The 15680-nt window shown below is 37.2% G+C and overlaps 1 protein-coding gene across 3 annotated transcripts in view; it reads left to right on the forward strand.

Annotated features, from left to right (window-relative positions):
• The window catches only part of Fcho2 (FCH and mu domain containing endocytic adaptor 2), a 98724-nt gene extending 86204 nt beyond the window's left edge, over window positions 1–12520 (forward strand). For all 3 annotated transcript variants that reach the window (XM_075976238.1, XM_075976235.1, XM_075976236.1), the window contains 6 exons: window positions 2688–2843; window positions 3178–3310; window positions 5468–5667; window positions 6316–6380; window positions 9746–9910; window positions 10194–12520. In XM_075976238.1, coding sequence (XP_075832353.1) covers window positions 2688–2843; window positions 3178–3310; window positions 5468–5667; window positions 6316–6380; window positions 9746–9910; window positions 10194–10216 — 742 coding nt within the window. In that variant the 3' untranslated portion in view covers window positions 10217–12520. The remainder of the gene's footprint in view (window positions 1–2687; window positions 2844–3177; window positions 3311–5467; window positions 5668–6315; window positions 6381–9745; window positions 9911–10193) is intronic.
• Window positions 12521–15680: the final 3160 nt, after the last annotated feature.

The following is a 15680-nucleotide window of genomic DNA, read 5'->3' on the forward strand; positions in this document are numbered from 1 at the left end:
AAAGTATGGTGGAGCAAGCCATTCACATATCTAGGAAAATAAGACCCTGGGACAAGGGCACTGTGGTAGAATCCAGGGGAAAGGCATGCTTGGTGTATTTGGTGGAGCGGAGTGAAACATGTCTCTGAATAGGATAAAATAGGAGTGTGGTTGAGGATGCATCCAGAGAGGTACCAGATCAGATTGGGCATTGTAGGCCGTGATAAATTGGGAATTCATTTTTAATAAGATAAGCCAAGCAGATCCCATGAGTTGAGAGGTGATAAGGTCATTTGTGGTTTTTTGTAGTGTTTTGACAGCTTTGGAGGTGGGGAGGGAGGGACGGAGGGGGAGAAATTAGCAGAAGAAAGCCAGATAAGAGATGATGGTGAATAAGTATATTATTAGCAGGGAAGGTGGTAAGTGTTGGTGATATTCTAAATGTATTTGAAAGCAGTTATCAAGATTTCTTGAGAGAATAGACTGCCAAATTTGAGGTACTTGTTAAGTGTTGTTAACGTACACAAGTTGGTAGCTATGTACATGATTCTGGAGCTCACTGAGTAAGTATAGACTCGAGATAAAATATTTGGTGTTTTTGGTTTGTATGTAATATACGAAGTTGGGGTTTTAAGAAGTAGAAGAAAAGATCAGAGAACCAAGTCTTGATTCTGTGTTGAAAACATGAAGACCAGAATGACCAAGCACAGGAACTGGATGGAGATCAGAAGCAGCAAGAGAAGGACAGAACCAGTTGAGCAGTGTCTAGAAACTAAAAGTCGTTTCATGAAGGAAGGTACGACGAATTCCTTATGCTGCCATTGGCATTGACAGTATAGAAGTCACTAGTGACCTTCAAGCATGTAATTGTAGTGACGTGGTGAAGATGTGAGGCTGCTGGAGTGCAGGAGCAGATTATGCACACTTAGGCAACTGTTTGGAGAAAACAAATATAGGTAATTCTTTGGATGTTTTACTGAGGGGAAGCTGAGAGATGGAATAGTGGCAAGGACAAAGGAATTTTAGTTTTAATATGTTGACTTAAAGATGATAGAGCTGTGTGTGGTAACCCACACCTGTAATTTCACTTGGAAACGGGAGGCAAGAGGATCAAGAGTTAAGGGTCATCCTCAGTTACTTAGTGAGTTCAAGGCCATCTTCACCTTTGTGAGAGCCTGCCTCAATTTTTTTCTTTTCTTTTTCCTTTTTTCTTTTTTTAAACGCTAGGGACCAGGGAGATGACTTAACTTGATAAAGTGCCTGCACAAGCATGAGGACTGAGGACCTGAAATTCAGATCTCCAACATCTACATAAAAGCTGGGTGTGGAAGTTGGGAGGGAGTAGTGCCTCTGACAAGAATTAGGAGGAAGAGTAAAGTGTGAATATGATCAAATACATTGTATGTGTCTGTGAGGTTCTCAAAAGAGTAGTAAAAATACTACATTAAAGAGAAAGGCCTGGTATGGCCGCACACATGAGCTCCAGATTTAGTGAGAAAGGCCTTGAAAAAATTAGGTGGTGAGCAATCAAGGAGGAAATCTGATAACAACCTCTGGCCTCCGCGTGCCAACCTGCCCATGCGAACAAGTCTTCCATTGAAGCAGGAATGGTGCATGATAGATACAGGTTTGGCAGATTATGAGTTCAGTAGTGAAAAGAGAAAATCCTTTTCTGATTTTACTTCTTCATTAAAAATAACATAATCACCTACATCTAGGGTGAAGAAATATGCTGTAAGAGGAGAAACAGAAGCTATGAGAAGACAGAGGAGCGAGTAACTAGACAAGATAGAATGGCCAGCCAGGGCATGCTAAGGGAGCAGATGGGAGGCTTGGCCATGCAGTTTAGTTTTCTCTAGTCACATTCAGCTATACGTTTGTGGGAGGGAAACTAGGTTTAGTCAAGTCTTGTTCAGCTGATCGGTTAGCAAAAGCACAAAGGAGCATATCTAATGAGGAACCTGGAAAATCAAAGATAAGGAATATAAGGATATGAAGTTACAAAGTGAGGTAGCATGGTGAGGGACTAAGTAGTGCTACTAGATGGAATGACTCAGAAAAATGAGAGTCTGAGTCGATAAGTGCTCATTGTGCAACAGGTTGTTGAGGACCGTGGCTGAGGACAGCTGAAGGACAGAGCCCCTGGAAGAGACAGGTGAAGAACTAGGTGACCAAGGATATTAAAAGGACCATCTGGATGGATATTGAACTTAATAAAAATTATGCTAGAAATAGTGGTGCAGAGATAAGATTAGTGGTGAGTCAGGAACTCAGGATTTCAGGAAAAGAAAAGGGACCACTGGAGATGATCTGAAGAGGATAGAGTCTGAGCAATACAGTGTGAATCAAGTTTCAGAGGAAGAAGCAATGAAAAGAAGAGCAGCCATTACCAATCCTAGGGGTTCAGAGGTCTTAAGAGGAAAAAGTAACTGTAACTGGTTATTGATGCTATTACTAGGGAAGCACTGCCCACACAGGTCTTCGAAGGACGGCTACCACACACAAAGAACTGTGCTTATTTGTAATAGCAGGAGTACGCCATTACAGTTTTCTGTGTTTAGTCTGTAATTTTAAGAAAGGATATAATACATGTCTGTATGAGCAGATGCACAGCTGTATGTATATGCATACATACATACACTTTTTAAAACCAAGCATACTTTTGAGAAGACATTATTTAAGCACTTGTCCATGTCCTTCAATGTCAGGTGTATTGTGAAGATCACTGGAGATGTGACAATATCATTTCCAAGTGGAATTATTAAAGTCTTCACAAGCAACCCCTCTCCGGCTGTGCTGTGCTTTAGAGTGAAAAACATCAGCAGACTCGAGCAAATTCTTCCAAATTCACAGCTTGTGTTCAGGTTTGTGTTGTGCTTTGCTTTTAAGATTAAGATTGGAGTTTCTTTTTAAGAAATGATTTTTCTTTATGAAATAATGTTGATTGAAGACAATGCCAAAATTATTTATTGCAGTTAATCAGCTTTGTGCCATCCTTTTCTTTGTTTTGATGCTAGTGCTAAGTTACTTTTCAGGGAACCTTTTCACTGTTCCGTTCTTCATCTTCTAATCTTGGTTTTCCCTCATCCCACATTTTGACTGATTTCTAATAGTCTTTCCCATCTCACCAACTGACTAAATAAAGGAAGGAAAAAGATAAGACAAATGAAATAACAAAAATGTTTCTTATACATATAGTGATCCATCACAGTGTGATTCCAACACAAAAGATTTTTGGATGAACATGCAAGCTGTTACTGTCTACCTCAAGAAGCTATCAGAGCAAAATCCAGCTGCTTCTTACTATAATGTAGATGTATTAAAGTATCAGGTGAGTGTCCTATCACTGTGAAAACCTTAAATTTACAGATAAACAAATGGAATTTGGCAAAACTCTAAATGAGTAAATATGTAGCCAAATGAGGTCCATTCCAAGAATGCGAGATTATTTTGGAATTTGAAACTCTTTTATTAAGTTCATGACTATTTTAGCCAAAATGATGGTGTTTACCATCTGTTTTTTACTCAACCACTGAGCAAATATTAATACATGAAATTATATTTAACCAGAAAACTCTTGATATAGCCATTCTTCATAAAGAAATGCCAAATCAGTCAGTTAAAGTTTGATATGCCAAACCTCACTGTTTATATTAGTAGCACAGAATTTAAGTGTTTCTCTGGATTTGTTAGTACTGTTACATAAGAGAATAAAATAAGAAGTAATAGACAGGAAGTAGTGGCACATGTTTTTAATCTCAGCACTCAGGAGGCAGAGACAGGCAGATCTCTGAGTTCGAGGCCACTCTGGTCTACAGAGCAAGTTCAGGACAGCTAAGACTACACAGAAAAACTTTGCCTTGGAAAAAAATTTTTTTTAATGTAAAACTCTTAAGTCTACATGTATCAAACACTCAATAATAAATGAAACCATAAAGTGACTAAATTAAATATGTACAAAGATGTATGTATACATAACATATACTTAGTATATCATTTTACTGTTGAGCTATGAAAGCCATTTCTAAGTATGTTTAAAACCTGGAAGAGGGGCTGATGGGGTGGCTCTGTGATTAAAAGTGCTTTTTGTGCAATCCTCATAACCTGAATTTGATCCTGATGATTCAAGTTCAATTTCTAAATTCACATAGATGTGGAATGGGAGAACTGATTCCGCAGCACAACTCTAACCATAATATACGTGTGTGTGCGCACGCGCATACATGTGCATATGCACACACACATAAAATAATAGATTTAAAACCCAGGAGGTATATCAGAAGAGATAACTAACACAAAAACAGGTGAGTATGTATATAAAGTGCTGGAATGCATTAGACAGACTAAAAGGATTACTCTAAGAACCTTTATGAGTACAAGGTGGCTAACCTTTGGATGCAGTGGTTAAGGCAATAATGGTTGCTCCATCCAGTATTGAAAGAGGTATGCCCACTTACTCCTGAATGTAAATTAATAGAACCTTTTAGAAGGAAGTTGTAGTAAATTAATTGGTTTAATGCAAAGTTCTTTATGAAATAATTACTCAGAAGCTTCATAACAGGCAAAGAAAAGGTACAAAATACACTTACTGTAGTATTGTTTCCAGGGTACCTGAGCATACAGCAGCTGAGGAATACACTACTTCACCAGTATGTTATAAAAATCATGTTTCATGTTCCTAAACTTGGGGAGGATGTGTAACATGTTGTTAACAGTGGGAGTAAAAACACCAAGGGGTGGGCTTGGTTACATCTCAGTAGTTAGAGCACTTAATATCCTACACATGTTAAGCCTGGAGCTTAATCTCTATTTTACATTTATGTTTGAATTTTTAATAGTGTAATGATATTAAAGATAGCTTGTGTTTCTAAAAAAGACATTTATAATCAGTGCTTGCTAATTCCTGGGAATAGGAAAGGAGATGGTAAACATGATCAGTAAATAGTATTATTAGAAAGTAAATGCTATAGACGGAAGGAAATGGCTTCAAGGAGCCCTTTGAAAAAGGAGCTGAAGAGTCGGGAATTGTGCCATTCACTGTGTTTAAACTGAATAAATGAAGTGTGTTTTAGGTTTTGGGAAGCACATGGTGAACCTTCTTTTCTTATAGATGTATATCTAAATTCTTAAAATTCATTTATAACTAATGGGAACTCTTAGAGTCGTCCTTTGAAAGGCTTAAGACTTCATACAAATAAATTTTTTAAAATTGCGTAATTGAATGCTAATTTCTGGACATAGTGCCTAATCTATAAAGTCAGATTTTCTGCAGTTGGATCCAAGGGAACTGCACCATGGCAGTTTGCAGGTAGGCTGTCCCAGGTCCACACACAAGAGTGACCCTGGTGCTTTATTCTTCCTAGCAACAGCCACTCTTCTTGCTGCTTAGTTGTGATTCTGCAGATTCTTAGGCACAGGTGTTTGTGTCATGAACATGGCTTGTTTATTCTTCAGGCAAAAACAGTTACTTGTTTGATTCTCTTTAAAGGTATCATCAAATGGCATTCAGTCCACTCCTCTAAATCTTGCGACATACTGGAAATGTAGTGCCAGCACCACTGATTTGAGAGTGGATTATAAGTACAACCCAGAAGCTATGGTCGCACCGAGTGTGCTTTCCAACATACAGGTGGTGGTACCAGTGGACGGAGGAGTCACAAATATGCAGTCCCTTCCCCCTGCAATATGGTAAACTGTTTTTGCATTCCAGTTGCATTTCTGTTTGTCTTCAGCTGCAACAGTTCTAACCTCTTAAAGCTAACAATAATTGGTTAAGTGCTTGCCCTTGCAAATCTAACAACCTTAATTAAAAGATTCCTGTGAACACATGTAAAGGAGCTCTTCTGACTTCTACATGTGCCAGTGGCAAGCACATTTCTATACATACGTAGAATTTAAAGAACAATAATTATTATTTAATAAGGTTAAATATTGCACTTAGCCTATCTACAGGAATATCTGCTTAGTGTTCAGTAGTACTAGTTATTACCATTGCTAACCACCTCTTGTATCCTTCTACCTCTGTTAGTACTATAATACAGTTATCATTAAATACAATGTTTATTTTGACTAAGATACTGAGCCACGTATACACAGGCTTCTTTCCTCTGACCACTGGAAATGAAGGGAATCTTATAATTTGATAAACTTTCATTCCTTGAGAAAACTACAGCATTACATTTATTATGTATATGATATGTTTTCACTAGGTAATGCCATTTAAAGCCCACACTGTAGTTTTTATAATAAAAATACTTGAGGTATATTTATTGAGTGTCCATTTATGTATTAGATATTGTAAGAGACAGAATTTAAAGATACTTGTTCTTATTACAGGAATGCAGAACAAATGAAAGCCTTTTGGAAATTATCTGGGATTTCAGAGAAATCAGACAGTGGAGGTAAGGGTGTGCTCCTTCTCATTCTCTGTATTGTGCTATTCTGCTTCCCCTGGCCTTAGTTGTTTTCTATTATGACATTACTGTTACTACCTTTATTAATTATGTGTGTGAGTGCACACATATATGGTCAGAGGACAGCTTTTATCAATCAGTTCTCTTCCTTCCACACTGGGTCCTGAGGGTGAGACTCGGGTTTGAGGCATGGTGGCAAGAGCCTTTACTTGCTAGCCATCTTGGTTACTTTTTGTTTGTTTTTAAAGCCTATACTTGGAAAGTTTCCTTCTGAAATTTCATGGCTTCAGTTCTAGGACTGACCACTAGGTGGAAGTTAATCCCGTATGTAAGAATGTACAAGCTGAGATTCAGAACACTTTTTACCCTTCCCTTAAATATGCTTTCTTTGAGGGAAAATATAATTTTATAACTGCAGGATAAGTGTTTTTTGTGTTTGCATAAGAGAAATACCTAGTGGTAGAATTTATTAAAAAATAGAACTATCCCTTGGTAGATAACTCAGATAATTAATTGCACATGATTGAGCTTATTCTGTTCGTAGGGAGAACAGATGCTTTCTGTTAGAGTAGGTACCCAGCTTTCCCTCCCCAGATGCATAGAGACCAGCTGTGTTGGCATGAAACTTGTCTACTCAGTCTAGCTGAGAGAACCTTTCTGTTCCTTCTTGTCAGAGTAAGCCAGAGATCTTCAGTTCTGTGTGGCAGTTTTAAAGAGAGACAAGTTAATTGTCTTCTCCTACTGACTGAGTCTGTCTGTGTTCACCATATGGCTAGTTATCACTCCGCTATCTCCTGATTTAGTCTGTAAAACTAGCTTACAGTTCCCAGTTAAGTCCCAGTTAAGTCTTTCTTCCTAGCTAGCCTGCATTAATTTTTCTTATTGAGTGAATGCTTTAGCTCTTCCAGTTTTGTTCAGCTTTTTGAACATTTTGAGCTTATCAATGGTTTTTCTCCTCCTTTATTGCTATATATAAAGGACTGTCAGCAAATCTAGATTGTCTATTCTTGTATATCTGCTGTGCGGGAGCAGATTTGTACTAGAGAGCCACACCTGAGGTAAGGTGGCTGGCTTCTAGTTCTTTTTCGTTGTTTTAGTACTCAGAGTTAGTATTTTTAGTTGGTAGCTAGTTTCACTGATGGTTTGTGAACCACATTGGAATTTCTAACTTAAAACTGGAAGTAAATCAGACATCCTATGTATTAGGCTTACAGCCAGTTAGCAAGGAAAGAGAATATCTTGTTCCCTATTTAATAAAACATATGATAATTGTAAATATAACAGAAAAGGAATTTATTCTCTCAAAAACAAGATTCACATTTTGTATCACATAGTACTTTCCTTCTGTTATTCAGGTATGAAAATGTCTGCTCTATGTGAGGAAATGGGAGAATTTTATGAATGTGGTTTTGATGTGGTCATTCAAACCAGATTCAAATGCTGTAAAAGAGAAACATGTTTTCTATTCTAACTCAATACCAGAAAAGGAACAGGCAGTACTTGTAAAGCTTAAGGGTTGCTGGGTGACTGCTCCTCGGTGGTGCTGGTAGTGGAGCTTTCATAGAGCTGAGGTGTTGAGCAAGAGTGGCCAAGCTTTCAGAACTGTGTGGACAACAGTTAAGAGTTAGGCAAAAGTTCTCCACTCTGGTATGCATCCTCTGGCATGATAGCATAGGACAGACCAGTTACTACATCTTGTTCAATATTTCTCTGTAGTGTTAAACTTTGTATATACAGGGGATTAAAATGTCTTTTTTGTGCTATTGAGCAAGGCTGTCTACTTCCCCTGACACAATGGTTTTTGCCTTTCCTTTAATAGTTAGTTCCTCATGCAGTGGTAACCTCCAACCATAAAATTATTTTTGTTGCTACTTTATAACTGTAATTTTGCTATATGCTTGCTGATATGCAAGATACTTGGTATGTGATCCTGTGAAAGGGTCATTAACCCCCAAAAGGGTCTTGACTCACAGGTTGAGAACCCCTGCCCTAACCAGAAACCCAGGTTAAATTATGTTAGAAATCCCCCTGGACTTCTTTCTTTCCTTTTAAATATTGTGTTCTTTGCTTATGCTTTGGCTCTCCTACAGAGCCCCTTTTCCCGTCACCTATAGCCCTAATAAACTTTTATTGTCTTGCCATTGGTCTCCTTACTTTGCATCTCGCCCCTCCCTTCTCTTCTAGGACACTAATCTGAGATGTTCTTGCCTGTCTTATCTTGGGTGTTTCCTTGTGGTTATGTCATAAACTTCTTATTGGGGCCTGGGCCTTGCTACTATTCTAGTTTCCTCTGCTGCTGTCCTCCCTTTGTGTCGTGTTCTCCAGATACTGTGGTGTGGATTTGATTCTCTTAAGCCTGCTCTCACAGGTCCTCTGTCTACATCCCAGTACCTGCCAAAAAGGCACACCATCATACCCAGCAGTGTTAGAACTTTCAGCAGAAATGTATGTGTTCAGAGCATTTATCAGATCATTAGTGTCACTGATGCCCTCATTCTGCTTCTGTCAGGCGGGGACATGTGAATAAACGGTTACAGCTGAAGGAAAAGATTTACAAAATATCTATGGGGTGATGTGATGTTGTGCTAGTAAAATCTGAAAAATAAGGGTGATGCAGCTAGCCAGTTAGCTCAGTTGTTTAGATTATGATGCTAATAAGACTAGTGAAAAATAGTGAGGTTGATACCCTCCTCCCAATAGTAATAGCTGACTTTTCCTCTTACCTTGTTGGACTGCATGATCTGATATTATCACTCACTTCTCTTTACTTTGTCTTGTTGCTCCCCTGTCCCCCATCCCTTGTGTCATGCCCCTGTGTTCCCTGTGTGCTGCCCTTATTCCTTACCTCATCCTTGTTAAGTCATTTTAACACATGCATATTATAGGCATCTATCTAATCAGTTTACATTTCTGAACATTACTGTTAATTAAGAGAAAATAGTGATTGGAATTACTTGGTAGAAGTCCAGGCTCACTGAATAGGGTTTAATTTGAAAACAGGACAATGGTTTGTTTGCTCTGCACATCTCATGAATTTACCATTGGCTGAGGTAGTTTTGGTTAGATCAGCAGTTTTCAGCCTATGGGCTGCAATGGCCCTTTCCCAGGGGTCAGTTATCTGATATCTTGCATACCAGATACTTACGTTACGATTTGTAACAAGTAGCAAAATTATAGTTATGAAGTAGCAGTGAAAATAATTTTATATTTGGGCATCACCACAACATGAGGAGCTGTTTCAAAGACTCATAGCATTAGGAGGGTTGAGAAGCACTGGCTTAGGTGCTCATTTAATTTTATTTGGTTTGCAATGTAGTTTGCCTTTTATAAGGTTTTAATTCTTTTCTTTTCAGGTTCTGGATCTCTCAGAGCAAAATTTGATCTTTCAGAAGGACCTAGCAAGCCCACAACGCTTGCCGTGCAATTTCTTAGCGAGGGAAATACCCTCTCAGGAGTCGATATTGAGCTTGTTGGCACTGGCTATAGACTTTCTTTAGTAAAAAAGCGTTTTGCCACTGGTAAGTTGGGATATTTTGAATTCTGTAGTGTATGTGGGAAACACTTGTTCTCTAGCAGTTTATAATTTAAAAGCATGATTTTTTTTTTCCCCTTGCTATAACTGCAAGATAAAGACAGTCTTGGTAGAGTCACCATGATTGGCATAGTGGACTATGTAATGTGGTTCTAATGCATTGTAAACAGCAGGTGGGAACTAGAGTTCTGTGTCTGTAACCAGAGAGCAATGTGGTCATTTAGTGTGTTTGAAACTGTAACAGCGAAGGTCTGCTTGGTGTTTTTCAGGACGATACTTGGCGGATTGTTGATAAACCTAGAAAGCGGTTTTCTCAAGGGAACAGTGCGAACCTGCTACTGCATCACCTGTTCTTTCCAAACACTATCTTTACTTGTATGATGTCTTTCAAACTTCGTCTTTGAAAGCTGACTACAAACCTTAAATTGCACTTTTAAAGTGAGTCATTGAAAGAAATAGCACTGAAATGACCTTGTACACAGTAATGATCAAATGCAATATTCAGGAAGCACATGTGTTCAAATTGTCACTAAAATGAAGTTTATTATCTTCAATATCTGTGTTTCTAAAAAGGTTAGAATGTAGTAACAAACCTAAAATTTCAGGAGAGCAAGCACAAAATTATTTAGCTTTCCATACGTATTTAGACTCAGAGATAGCTTTGAAGTTCCATAAGTTTGATATTGAATGAATATAAACAGAACGTGAATTTTAAGTTTTGAATGTTAACTCAGAGCTCAATCTAATTGAGTTATGTGCCATAAGGTAATCAGACCAGAGTCCAAGTTGTATGCATAAAAAACCCTATAATCTGATTCTCATAAGCATATTAGTAAAGTGTAAATGGTGTTTTATATGATTTTTTAAAATTCTCAAGTGCAATGTGTTTTAAAATAAGCTTGCAAAGGACAGCAGAAAAACTTACTTCTGCAGTTGATTAACTTTATAGAAGTTGTGATTGTTGATGAATTAATGCTGTAGATTTAATTTATTTTTATATGGATTACATAATGTGTGCCTTTTAAAACAATAACAAAACCAGAAATGTGCCTCTAGTCTGTGTTAATTCATGTGCCTCACTTTTTTCTCACGCTGGATCTTGTATTCAGAATCATACAGTGGTCAAGCATATTTAAAAGATACTTGCAATTTTTAAAATACCTTTGAGCTGTAATTGGAAAGAAAATTCAAAGAACCAAAAGATAATTTATACTTAAAAATCCTGGCTCATGTCCTTTAATGATATACTGTGGCCACTAGAAAAACAAATAAGCCTAATGGAGTATGTTTACTGGGAATAAAATTATCTTCAGATATTCAGCATTGACCTCATAAGTAAGTGAAGTGAACAAGTGCTGAAACTGTGGTGATAAATTGGTAACTGGTATTTTAACTTTTAATTTAGCATTTCCCTTGACTGTATTTATCAAAAAAAAATTACACAGTTACTATTGTGTTGTGAATATGAGTTTTCTAGCATTCTATGAATAATTTTTCAAAAGATTGATTTTGGCAATGAGAGAAGTACTGTCACTTATGTTCACTTTAATGATTAGAAAATTGCCAAATTCCATATGGTAAGATTATTTGAAGTAAAGGATTGGGTTAAGTGTTTCTTAATGTGAACTGCTCATACTGAGTAGTTACTTTATAGCAATTCTGGTTGACAAAAGAAATAAAATGTTTTAGACAAAGGTTCATAACTTACAAGTGGAAATTTATGATAAATACCAATGTCATTTTTCATAAAAGTGATAGTTTGTGTTATATTTGATAATTTATGTAAACCACTAATTATTTTGTTAAGCTTTACAAAAGATAAAACCCCTATTACTAGACACTAAAATATCGTCTTGCTCTACTAAACACAGCAGAGAATCTATTCTTCCACAGTATGTAATACAAAATAGGTATTTTTATATATTCATTGTTACTCCAGTTCTAAATTTAGGTTTGACTTAAGCAAACATAAGGCAATTTATTGTACGTTAGTCTTTACTAACTAGCAAAATTAGAATTTCTAACTCAAGTTCTTTTAAATGCCAGTTACAATTACCCTTACTAAAATATTGACTAAATTTGCTTTTATTGGACAGCTAATGCTTTACTATTTGAATTCTGACACTGCTAAATTCACAATGTCTGTTTTTAATCAGGTATTACCTTATGTTGAAATGAGTGGAATGGCTAACCTTGTGCACTTTCTTATCCCCATAGCCTTCATACCTAGTGTTGACATGCAAGTTTGTATTGGGTACAGGTTACAGTTTTAAAGCCATATGAGTTTATAGGGATTTTCTTTTTTCACCTAAAAGTTCACTAATGTTTTTCAGATGCCCAGTAGATTTCAGTGAGAGACTATCTAGCAAGCTGGTTCTTGCTGTGTACAGTGATGACTTTGTAGCTGCTTCTTTAACCAGGAATTTGTAAACAAACTCTTAACAAGTTTGGCTTTTAAGGAGTGTTATTTACTACTTTGGGTTGTAATTTCAGCACATCTATCTTCCAAAATTTTGTAAATATTTTCGATTTTTTTCATAAAATGTAAATTTTACATAAAAGTTGTATCCCTAATAAACATGTAATATATACTTTAGCAGTTGATTTTATGTGTCTTTGTATCCCTATTAATAGATAATGTTATAGATAGGACAGTCAAGCTGAGGAAGGAATGAGCAATTGACTTTAAACTTTATTAGAATGATGTTTCCTTTTTCGGTAGTAGGGGTTGAACCCAGGGCCTAGTGGCTGCTAGGCAAACACTCTAACACTGAGCTGGAGTCCCAGAAGGTTTTGAACTTTAGATCACCATTTTTGCTAGCATACAGATTGAACTACTAAAGTTTTATTGGTCATAGAAAACTTGGTTTAGTATATATCTCTAATTATCAAGTGTTTGATAATGAATTATTTTTAGCATATTTACAAATATTTAAATTATGAATTTTAGTAAAGACTTTTCTTCTTGACCAGTTTTGTAGGAACAGTTGTATATAATTTAAAATCATGATGAGGCCTGAGAGGTGGCTCATCTAGGAAAGGTGCTTGTCATCAAATCTGATGACCTGAGTTCAATTTCCAGACCCACACAATGAAAAGAGGGAACTGACTCCCTCAGCCCTCCTCTGACCTCCGCACACGCACAGTAAGATAGCAAGTAAGTAAATGTAATTTTAAAAAATCATGTCAGAAGTTAGAACATCAAGTCTGAAAAACAAAACCAAAAAAGCCAAACCAGTGAATTTAGGAAGAAACAAAAGAATAAAATGAGAAAAGAAAAAAATTATATTAAATGGTGACAATTTTGTCAACTGTGTCATAAAATCAAGTAGTATAATTATTTAGGTTTGGTTGGGAGGCCTGTAGCAATCACAGCACACATCCCGTGGGTGGTCTCTCAATGTCTACTCCCAGCTCTACTAGACAAGTCTGAGAGTTGTGATGCCCTACAGTCTGAGGTAGAACCCATCCCAAAGTCCTAAATAAAGGAAATGTCTTTGCTTATACAGTAATTGAGGAACTCGAGGCCCCTTCCATTTCATGATTATCCTAAAAGTATTTTGGCCACCAGATGGGAAAAAAGCAAAGTCTTCATTAGGTTTTTTATGGGTCAGGCCTAGATGTGGGATCATCTGCTCCATCCATTGCCCATGAGGTAGGCTTTAGTCTTACAGCTGCAGTTGGCTGCAGGAAGAGAGAAGAAATGAAGTATCCCTGTGTGCCCATGAGACGAACACCAAACTAGCTTCAGATAACAGTCCTCTGCTACTTACCATGCCCCTTGTCCATTTTATTAATTTTCCTGACCCTTCCCCAAACATGCATTTGATACAGTCTTTGGCTTTCCATAAATTCTTACTTTATATTGATGAATATCCTCATTTTTATATATCTTAGTTTTTCTATACTCTCTTTTAAAATGACATTTGTGTGTGTGTGTGTGTGTGTACTATATTGTGTGTGTGGCAGTCAGGAGACAATTTGGAGTCAGTTCTCTTATCTCTTTATTATGGGTCACAGTGATTAACTTGCATCGTCGGGCTTGACAGCAAAGCACCTTTCCTAGCCTAGCCATCTCACCAACCCCTCCTTTCATCCTTCTAGTGAATATTCCTACATGATCATTTTTGATAACTCAGAAAAGATTGTTTATCTCTGGTATTCAGTTTTATCTGTTAGAAATAAAGGCTGACAAGATGGGTCAGGAGGTTAAAGCCTGATGATTATGTCTGAGTTCCCAGATCTCCCAGTGGAGGAGAGAACCAACTTACAGAAGTCCTGACTTTCATATGCTCACGTCCTGTCTGTCTGTCTGTCTCTGTCTCTCTCTCTGTCTCTGTGTGTGTGTGTGTCTCTCTCTCACACACACACATTGAAAAATGTTTTAAACAAGGTACGAAAGTTTGAACGAGGCATATAGTTTGCTCATTTCATATGGTCTGTAAGTTATCTGATGTTGGCACAGTAGAAAACTTTCAGCCTTTTCCCTGTGGCTGCAGTGGTGGCTACAGCTCCAGGAGGAGTATACTCATACCACAGGTAAACAAGCAGTTCTATTATGTCTGGGTTTTATGTTGGGAGAGTAAAAGCTTTTCTAGAAGTTCCTGGCACCTCTTTGCTTTTGTCCAGTTGGTCAGATTATGTATAAGGCAGAGAAGGCAAGAAACCTTTATATAAGGTGGTTGAGAGAGAAGTCATAACAATGAAAAGGAACTCATTGACAGCCAGAGATGTATTACACAGGTAATAATCCTAACCCTGATTCTAACCAATCAGATGTTTGCTCTTACCCAGTCAACTTTTTTTCTTTTGAGAAAGGATCTCAGTATATAGCTCTGGGTGGCCTGGAACTTTATATGTAGACCAAGATGGCCTCAAACTCATATAGAGAATGCTGGAATTAATGGTATAAGCAGCCACACCTGGCTCTAGTCAACATTTTAATCTATTAACAATGTGATGTTACAAATGAGCAAGATCAACTTGAAAGTAAATATCTATTGTTTTATCTTTAGAATAAAAAAATTCCTATGATCATTCTACATGGTAATTTTGATGTGATATACCCCTCTCTATATTGTATGTTTTATTACTGTTGGCTAATAAAGAAGCTACTTTGGGCCTGAGCCATCCGCCAAACAATTATAATTAATAGTAAGCCTTCAAATGATTATTTCATAAACTGACCGGCAGGCAGGAGAGAAATCAGTCCAATGGGATTAGGAAAGACGCAGAGAAACTTTCAGCTACATAATTTGAATCCAGTACCCCCCCCCCATATGTGTATCATTTAGTAATCACTGAATATTTTTCCTGGGAAAAAACAATGAACAAAAAATTCACACAAAAGATACTTATTGCAATATTGTTTCTACTGTGACAAAATTGGGAGGGTTGGCCAAAAAAACCCTGATGATTTCCATGTAGTGAAATGCTGTGTAGCTACTGAAAATACTGCAGAAGCTGGTGTCTGCTGATGGCAAGTGGATGTTTGTGAGTTAGCCTTGTTGTATAGCAAGCCCCAGACCAGTCAAGGCTACAGGGTAAGACCTTGCCTCAAAAAAGAAAAAAAACCTGAAGATAGTTATTGTCTTTTTCACTGTTCTGTTGCTGTGAAGAGACACTATAATCATAAAATCACTATATCATAAAAGAAAGCATATAATTGAGACTGGCATACTGTTTCAGAGGTTTAGTCTATTATCGTCATGGCTACACACTGGCAAACATTGTGCTATATAAGTATCTGAGAGTTC

Source organism: Microtus pennsylvanicus, chromosome 6, assembly GCF_037038515.1.
Source record: "Microtus pennsylvanicus isolate mMicPen1 chromosome 6, mMicPen1.hap1, whole genome shotgun sequence".
Taxonomy (NCBI): Eukaryota; Metazoa; Chordata; class Mammalia; order Rodentia; family Cricetidae; genus Microtus; species Microtus pennsylvanicus.